This window comes from Crocuta crocuta, unplaced genomic scaffold, assembly GCF_008692635.1.
Source record: "Crocuta crocuta isolate KB4526 unplaced genomic scaffold, BGI_CrCroc_1.0 scaffold866, whole genome shotgun sequence".
Taxonomy (NCBI): domain Eukaryota; kingdom Metazoa; phylum Chordata; class Mammalia; order Carnivora; family Hyaenidae; genus Crocuta; species Crocuta crocuta.
The window spans coordinates 822,110-831,244 of record NW_027531900.1 but is presented as its reverse complement, the minus strand read 5'-3'; the positions used below and the strand labels follow the sequence as shown (position 1 = coordinate 831,244).

General features: G+C 52.2%; 1 protein-coding gene across 1 annotated transcript in view; it reads right to left on the bottom strand.

Moving 5' to 3' along the window:
• Positions 1-9,135, bottom strand: part of CARD19 (caspase recruitment domain family member 19) — a 24,923-nt gene that overhangs the window by 2,466 nt on the left and 13,322 nt on the right. Inside the window, exons 6-9 of the mRNA XM_077773951.1 lie at positions 3,174-3,316; positions 1,637-1,790; positions 537-596; positions 3-352 (exon numbers count right to left, since the gene is read on the bottom strand). Of these exons, the coding sequence (XP_077630077.1) occupies positions 3-352; positions 537-596; positions 1,637-1,790; positions 3,174-3,316 (707 nt within the window). The remainder of the gene's footprint in view (positions 1-2; positions 353-536; positions 597-1,636; positions 1,791-3,173; positions 3,317-9,135) is intronic.

Below are 9,135 nucleotides of genomic sequence, written 5' to 3'. Positions count from 1 at the left end.
GCCGCGTGCCGGGCCGCGGGGGCCCCCCGTCCTGTAGTCAGGGCTGTGACATGGGGCCAGAGGGGGGTGCCCTGCTCCGGGCCCCATGCAGGACAGGGACCCCCAGAGCCCTGGCTGCACCCTGCCTCCCTCCTCTGATGCATCCCCGATGCCCCGACGCTCCCTCCTCTTCCCGTGCCTGCAGGCTGGGCCCCACTGCTGTCCCACTGCACAGGCCAGGAAACTGAGGCACGGGGAGGCCAGGTGGCTCGGTGCTCAGGCCTGGCTGGGCGGCACCCACCTGGAGGGGAGCAGTAGACGAGGAGTGCCAGCCCCGCGGCCAGGCCGAGGCAGGCCAGGAAAGCCACAGGTCCTGGGGAGAAAGGCGGCATGTGGGCACGTGGCTGCCTGAGCCCGGCCGGTGGGAGCCCCAGCGAGCACCCTGGGGCCCAGTCAATAGGAAGGCAGGACGGAGCCTGACTCGGAAAGGAGAAGCCCCTGAGGCCGAGACGGAGCCCTGGGTGGGGGACAGGGTGAGGGACGCGGGAGGCCGTTACCCCTGTCACTGAGCTCGTGGCCCTCGGTGCCCGAGTCTAGCTCTGTGCAATCTGAGTTCTCTGGAAACAAAATCACAGGGCTCGGTTAGTGGTGGGCCGGCCAGCGGAAGGTGGCCGCCCTGCCTGCAGGAAACCAAGGGGCCGCTCAGGCTCCTTCCCGCCACCCCCGGGCCCCCAGGCTGGGCTGGACCAGGCCGTTCGGACACCCACCCAACCTCCTGGGCCGGGCTTGGCAGAATCAGCATCAGGGAGGGGAGCCCGGGACCAGCGCCACGGAACGCTGAGTTTTGGATCTCCTTCTGTCCGCACCCCGAGACCCTGAGGGCCATGGGGGGGGGGGGGGCCATCGTTCCCTGCGGACGCAGGCACCATATGCAGTGTCCTGAATCTGGCGATGTCCATATGAGGGCAGAGTGCGTGCTCTCCACAGACCTCGCCAACCGGCCACTGGCTGATGGCCCAGGAGCCTGGAAGGTGCTTGATGCCCAGCCAGGCTGTGCCCCCCCCCCTCCCCAATGGCTGGTGTGACACGCTTGTCCTGGACCAAAGCTCATCCTCGGGTCAGAGACACCAGCCTGGGGTCCCAGTTGAGCCATCTGGGGCGAGCCACCCTGTCCCTCAGGCCTCTGGTTTCACATCAGAGGATCGAGGGACACCAGCCGCTCCTCCAGGGGACCAGGGGCACAGAGGCCTCAGGCCTGGGCTGCCATGCCCGCCTATGCCTCCCATCCCCAACCCAGCAGCTCAGATGGTCCCTCAGGACTCATGCGCCTCCTGAGCTCTCAGGCAAGACCCTCGAAACCAAAACACACACGCCTTCCAGCCACCGTGCCTGACACTGTTCTACAGAAACACCCACGTTACAGGGACGCCCCCCACACCAGGTGCGACCGCAGTTTCTGCCATGAGGGCACAGGTCACTCAAGGCTGGCACAGCCATGAGCCCCCCGCAGCACTTGGGTGACGGGCCCCCAGGCTGGAGGGAGGGCGGAGACACACGACAGGACACCACCTTCTGTGTAACAACAGATACGAGAGAGGCGGCAATGTCTGCGTCTGAAACGCTCGCTGCCGCCCGGGGGCGTGGGGGGCACACTTACGCGGGGCCAGCCGGCTGGGCAGGCGGCTGTGCAGGGGCTGCGCGTGGATGTACAGGGCCCGGTAGAACTCCTGGCAGTCCCGCTCGCCGCTCCGCTGCAGGTGGCCCAGCAGGTCGCAGAGCCGCATGCGCAGGGACGCCTTGGGGTTCCGGAACTGGGGGTGGGAAGGGTGTGTGGGGAGGTCAGGCTGGAGGGGCAGGGCCACGGGGGGCTGGGGGCTCCGGCCCTGCCCTGGGCTCCAGCTTTGGCATCAGTGGTGCCTCTGCCCAGGGCGGGGCTGGGGAGGTGGCAGCAAGTGCCCCCAGGGCCTCCGTCTACCCATGAGGTGCCCCAGCTGGTGCTGTGGTCACGGCGCCGCCACTGGCCCTCCCTGTGGAGGCCAGGACAGGTCATCAAGAAAGACAGTGGTGACGTTATTCCAACTGTTAGATGCTGATGGCTTCCCGCAAGTCACACTTCACCCCCTGAGACTGTTTCTTCACTTGCAAAAAGGGGTGTAATAAACCCAAACCGCAGGGCCGCTGCAAGGCATCAATGAGGGGATGGCAAGAGTGAGAACTGCTAGTAGTTTATAGTCAACAAGAGTGTGATTCAAGGAATTTAAAAACGGAGGGTGAAGCATGGAAAAAAAACCCAGCGTCTTCTGATGTGTTAAGGGAGAAATGTGTGGTTCTAAAGGTCAGCGAACCGTGCACTTGGCACTGATGAGGACCTGGAGGCCGTGGCCTGGTGCTGCCACCTGGTGGCAGCGTGCCGTTCCACTCGGAACCGGAGCTGAACCAGAAACTTCAAGTGCGTGGCAGGGGCCAGGGACACTGAGGCGCGGGATAGTGTGGCCGTGTGTATGCAGGACTCTCCGTTTTCTTGTATAAACATCTAAAGCTTCTCAAATTTTTATACAATAAACGTACATTAGACTTTTAATCACAACCATAGGGTATGACTGTCACCCGTACTTTTACGTGGCTGTGGACTTTCATAACCTGAGCATCTGAGCCAGGGGCCCGCCTGCCTTGCAGCTGGGTTGCGGGTCAGCCTCGTGGTGCCCAGCAGAGGCCCCAAGCCCCAAGGACAGCCCTGCAGCCCCAAAAGCGCGGCTCCCTCAGTCACTGGGCTGGAGGGTCCCCGCACCCCACAGCCCTGGCCCTGAGGGGGAGCCAGGGGAAGGGCGGCTCAGGCGAGGGGCACCCACCTCCCTCAGTGTCCACTTGTGAACCTTCGGAAGAGGCAGGGCGCGGAGCCCTGCGGCACTGGGGTGAGCCCGGCCAGAGCCCCGCCCCCGCTCCCCCTCAGGCCTGTCACATGCAATGGCACAGTCCTGTCTCCTGTGATGCTCCCAGCGGCTCACGAGGGCTGGCAGGCCCCGAGGACACAAGGGGAGACTGCGGCTCACGGAGCTGACCTGTCGGGCCCCACATCGCTGCAGGGAGTCAGGCTTTCGCCTCCACCCAGCGCCCCCCTCCTGCCCCTCCCCCGCTTTCTCCCAGCCCAGGGAGGGAGGGACAGAAGGGAGAGATGCGCCGGGCCCCCTCAGCACCTTCTCTGCATCGCTGTTGCTGAGGATCTGGGGGTAGTAGCGGTTCAGCTGGAGGATGATTCTGTCCACCTGCTGCTCGCTGAGGCGTCCATGGCCCATCAGGAAAGGCGCGTCCTGGACCAGGCGGTCGCAGTAGGTCTGCTCTGAAACAGCAGAGAGCATGGAAGGCATGAGCTGGCACGGCCGACGAGGGGCCCCAGGGCCCACACGCCGCGCGCGGCGCGGCCCCCAGGCGGCACATCGGCTGTAAGCGCCTGGATAACCGCGGACACCCCACCTGCGCGGGCCGTGCACAGCCCAGAACCCCCGTGGCCTGCCACCCCCTCACCAGATGGGCGCACTTGTGTGTGAGACTCTGGCCCTTCTCTTCTATGCCTGAGAGCTTGCAGCAGAAGACAACCTCAGAGAGGCCGCGCCTGCCGTCCCCGGGTCCCCCCAGGGCCTGCTGCAGGGACGCAGCAGCCTGGAGAAGGCCTGGCCCTGCAGCTCCCACGGCTGTTCCCGCAGGGACAGGGCTGCAGGGCTGGGTGGCCTGTGCTGGCATGGCCGCGGAACACATGAGCCTGCCGGGCCTGCTGAGGCTGCCACAACAGCAGAGCAGTGTGCCCGGCCTGGGTCCTGGGGACACTTCTTTCAGTACCACCAGCAAAGCATCACTGCCATGCCTTTTTTCCCATTAAGAATGTTCTTTAGAATGACAGGCCTTTAAAGCCCAGGGGTGGGTCAGTGGGTGGTGGGAGGCACAGGACCCCCGAGGGAGGGCACTGAATCCCAGGGAATCCACCATGTGACCAGTGTGCCCCCCACACTGGTGCTAGCCTGTCCCACTTGCTGGTGGACATGGGGGCTGGGCACAGGCAGAGCTGTAGAGGAGGAGAGTTTTTGTCTGTGATTGGAATTAAGTTACTATCAGTTCATATAAGACGATTATAACTTCAGAATGATATGTGCAATTCTCATGCCACAAAGGAAACATCCACGGAATATACACGAAAGGAAATAAAAGTGTTACTGAAGAAAATCAACTAAACATGAAAGAAGGCAGTAATTGATAAATCACAAAAAGCCAGAAGACATACAGAAAATAAACAGCAAAAAGGCAGAAGCAAGTTATTCATTATCAGTATCTGCAGCAATTACTTTATTTTATTATTATTTACTTTTGAAAGACAGAGAGACAGAGCATGAGCCGAGGAGGGTCAGAGAGAGAGGGAGACACAGAATCTAAAGCAGGCTCCAGGCTGTGAGCTGTCAGCACAGAGCCTGACGTGGGGCTCGAACTCATGAACCATGAGATCATGACCTAAGCCGAAGTCGGACCCTTACTGACTGAGCCGCCCAGGTGCCCCAGTAACGGCAGTAATTACTTTAAATGTAAACAGATTAAGGAGGGCCTGGCTGGCTCAGCCAGTGGAGCATGCAACGCTTGACCTAGGGATCGTGAGTTTGAGCCCCAGTTGGGTGTAGAGATCACTTAGAAAATAAAACCTGTCAAAATAAATGTAAACAAATGAAAAGACACAGCCTGGCAAAATGGATTTTTGATATTGTGATTTCTAATAAGAAATATATACTAGTCTTCAGCCCAGTCCCTGGCACATGGCTCCTGAACCCCTGGAATATCCTCAGTGAGGAGCCATGAAGGTGAGGGTGTCTTTTGCTCCTAACAAGCCCCTTTCACCTTCATCCGACTGTGTGCACGAGGTGATTCTCCTAAGCCGCTACATGACCACAGGATGGGACTGGTTGCCAGTGGAGCCAGCCACACGGGTAGAGGCTTGGAGGGGAGGGGGCCGGAGGCCGAATGCATCACCAATGGCGCAACATTCCATCAATCACGCCCATATAACCAAACCTGCATAAAACCCCAAGATGATGGAGTCTGACGAGCTTCTGGGTTGCCGAGCACAAAGCAGCGCTGGGGCGGCAGCCCGCCCGCAGGGACAGCAGGGACACAGAGGTTCGGGGCCCCTTCCCCCATTCTTTGCTCTAAGCACCCGTTGTGTGTGGATGTTCACTTGTATCCTTGCAAACACCCTCTGTAATAAGGTAGCAGGAGGGTGGAAAGTGTGTCGCAGGTTCTGTGAGCCGCAGCAAGAGGCTGGACCAAAAGAGGGGGTCACGGGGCCCTCGGTTAACAGCCAGTCAGTGGGGTCTGCAGTGGGGACGGTGAGGGGACTGAGCTCTTAACAAGTGGGAGCCGATGCCACCCCCAGGGAGACAGTGTCAGAAGGGAGGTGAACTGTGACACCCCCAGCTGGTGACCGGAAGTGTCAGGAGTCCTCAGAGCTAAGAGTGCTGCGTGTAGGAGCAGAGGAGAGACAGAGTTGTTCTTCCCTCAGGATTAAAAATATATGTTTCAACGATGCGCTGTCTCCAATAGACTCACACCAGTGGAAAGTGAAAAGACGGGAAAAGATGTTGCTGCAAATAGCAACTCAAAGAGAGCAGGGTGGCCCTGCGAATAGGAGGCAAGATCGACTTTGCAACAAAAATTGTTAGAAAAGACCACGAAGGGGATGCCTGGGTGGCTTAGTCGGTTAAGCGTCCGACTTTCGCTTAGGTCATGATCTCACTGTTCGTGGGTTCNAAATAAAAAAAAATATTTAAAAAAAAAAAAAAAAAGAAAGAAAGAAAAGACCACAAAGTACATCATAGGTTAGTAACAGGGTCAATTCACCAAGAAGATCTAACAAGTACATGAGCCAAATATCAGAGCCTCCAGATAATAGTAACAGTAGGAGACTTCAGTACCTCATTTTTTTTTAATGTTTATTTATTTTCGAGAGAGCGAGTGAGCAGGGGAGGGTCAGAGAGAGAGGGAGACACAGAAGCCAAAGGAGGCTCCAGGCTTTGAGCTGTCAGCACAGAGCCTGACGCGGGACTTGAACCCACGAACCATGAGATCATGACCTGAGCTGAAGTCGGACGCTTAACCAACTGAGCCCCCAGTGCCCTCTTAGTAACAGCCAGAACCACCACACAGATGACCAGTAAGGGTGGGGCGCCTGGGTGGCTCAGTCGGTTAAGCGTCCAACTTCGGCTCAGGTCATGATCTCATGGTTCGTGGGTTCAAGTCCCGCGTCAGGCTCTGTGCTGACAGCTCAAAGCCTGGAGCCTCCTTTGGCTTCTGTGTCTCCCTCTCTCTCTGACCCTCCCCTGCTCATGCTCTGTCTCTCTCTCAGAAATAATTAAAACATTAAAAAAAAATTTAGATGACCAATAAGGGAACGGAGGGTGTGAGCTGCACAACAAACCCACAAGAGCCAACACACCGGGACCAACAGTCCCCAACAGCAGGAGAAAATACAGGTGTGCCTCTGTTTACCGCACTTGGCGGGTACTGTGCTTTCACAGACTGCGGGTCTGTGCCGACCCTGCGCTGCGCGAGTCCACTGGAGCCTCTTTTCCACCAGCATATGCACGCTTCGTGTCTCGGTGTCGCATTTTGATAATTCTGGCAATTCAAATGTTTCCTTCTTCAAACTGTATTTCAAACCTTTTCACTATTATTACAATTGTCAACGGTGATCTGTGATCAGTGATTATGTGTTGCTGAAAACTCAGTTAATTGGTAACATATTTTAGCAATAAAATGTTTTCAATTAAGGTATGCACACTGTTTTTTAGACATAACCCTACTGTGCACTTGACAGACTACAGCATAGTGTAAACATAATTTATATGGGCTGGGAAACCAAGAGATACACTGAACTCACTATATATATTTTTTAATTAATTAATTAATTTTTACTGGACTCACTTTATTACAATATTTGCTTTACTGTGGTGGTCTGGAACCGAACTCACAATAGCTCTAAAGTGGATCTGTACATTCTTCTCAAGCGCACATAGAACATTCTCCAGGACAGACCACAAAACAAATGTGGCTACAAAATAAGTCTTAATACATTTAAAAAGGCTGAAAACATACAAAGGGCCTTTCTGATCACATGGAATAAAGCCAGAAATCAGTAACAGAAGGAAAACTAGAAAATTCACCTTTATGTGAAAAGGCAACAACAAATGGATCAAAGAAGAAATCACAAGGGAAATTAGAAAATGCCTTGAGACATATGAAAATAAAAATACAACACACCAACATGTAAGGGATGCCGTGAAACCAGTTTGGAAGATGACATTTAGGCTGTAAATGTACACTTTACATCAGAAAAGAGATCTCAAATCAACAACCTAATGTTACACCTTAAGGAAGTAGGAAGGGAAGAGCAAACTAGACCCAAAATAGCAGGAGGCGAGGAAATAATAAAGATTATAGCAAAGATCATTGACATGGAAAATAGAAAAAAACAAAAACAAAGCTTGGTTCTTTGGAAGATTAACGAATTGACAAACTGTTAGCTAGACTTATCAAGAAAAAAGACTCAAATTACTAACATCAGAAATAAGAGTAGGGAAAGGACTACCAATTTTACAAAAGTAAAAAGGATTAAGAAACACTTTGAAAATTTGTAAGCCAACAAATTGGACAAACTAGATGAAGGGAACAATTTCAATTCCTAAAAACACACAATCTATCGTAACCAAAACGTGAATACAGAGAAAATCTCAAAGGACCTATAATTAGTAAGGAGATTTGTCGTAGAAACTATCCTAACAAATAAAAGCTCAGGACCAGATGGCATCACTGGTGAATTCTACCAAATGTTTAAAGACCGGAACGTCTACAATTCTTCCAAAAAACACAGAGGAAGGAACACTTCCTAACTCATTCCATGAGGCCAGCATTACCCTGATGCCAAAACCAGTCAAGGACACGGCAAGAAGAGTACAGACCAATATTTCTTACAAATACTGATGCCAAAATCTTCAACAAAATACTAGTAAACTGCATTTAACAGCATATTAAAAGGATTACACACCAGAATACGAGGATGGTTCAACATGTGATAATCCATCAGTGTAATACCTTACGTTAACAGAATGAAAACACACACACACACACTCAACACGATCATCCAGATCATCTCAAACGATGCAGAAAAGGCATTTGACACATTCAATACTCCTTCTTGATTGAAGGAAAAAAGCATTCAATAAATTTGGAAGGAACTTTCCTCAATATGGTGAAAGTCACATATGAAAAGCCCTCAGCAAATGAAATACTTGATGGTGAAAGACTGAAAGCTTTTCCCCTAAGATCGGAAACAAAGCAAAGGCCCACACCCTCACTACTTCTCTTCAGTGCAGTACTGGAAGTTCACACCGGAGCAATTAGGCAAAAAAAAGGAAATAAAAGGTATTCAAATGAAAAGAAGTAAGTAAAACGATCTCTTTTTGCAGATGACATGATCTTCTATCTAGAAAACTAAAAAGGTTAAAATTAATCAACAAATTCAGCAAAGCTGCAAGATACAAAATCAATACACAAAAACCAGTTGCATCCATATACGCTAATAATCAACAATCCAAAAAAGAAAATAAGAAAACAATTCCACTTACAATGGCATCAAAAAGAATAAACTACTTAGGAATAAATTTAACCAAGAAGGTAAAAGACTTGTACACTGAAAACTACAAAACATCACTGAAAGAAATTTAAAAAGATACAAATATGGGCCGCCTGGGTGGCTCAGTGGGTTAAGTGTCTGACTTGGGTTCGTGGGTTTGAGCCCCGTGTCAGGCTCTGTGCTGACAGCCAGCTCAGAGCCTGGAGCCTGTTTCAGATTCTGTGTCTCCCTCTCTCTCTGACCCTCCCCTGCTCACGCTGTCTCTCTCTCTCAAAAATAAATAAAACATTAAAAATAAATAAATAAAAATATACAAATAAATGGAAATATACTCTCTGTTCATGGACTGGAAGAGTTAATGTCACAAAGATGACAACACTACTCAAAGTGATCTACAGAGTCCATGCAATTCCTATCCAAACTCCATCCTAAAATTCATACAGACTCTTTTTCTCTTTTTTAACTTTTTTTTTTTTTTTTTTTTGTTACAG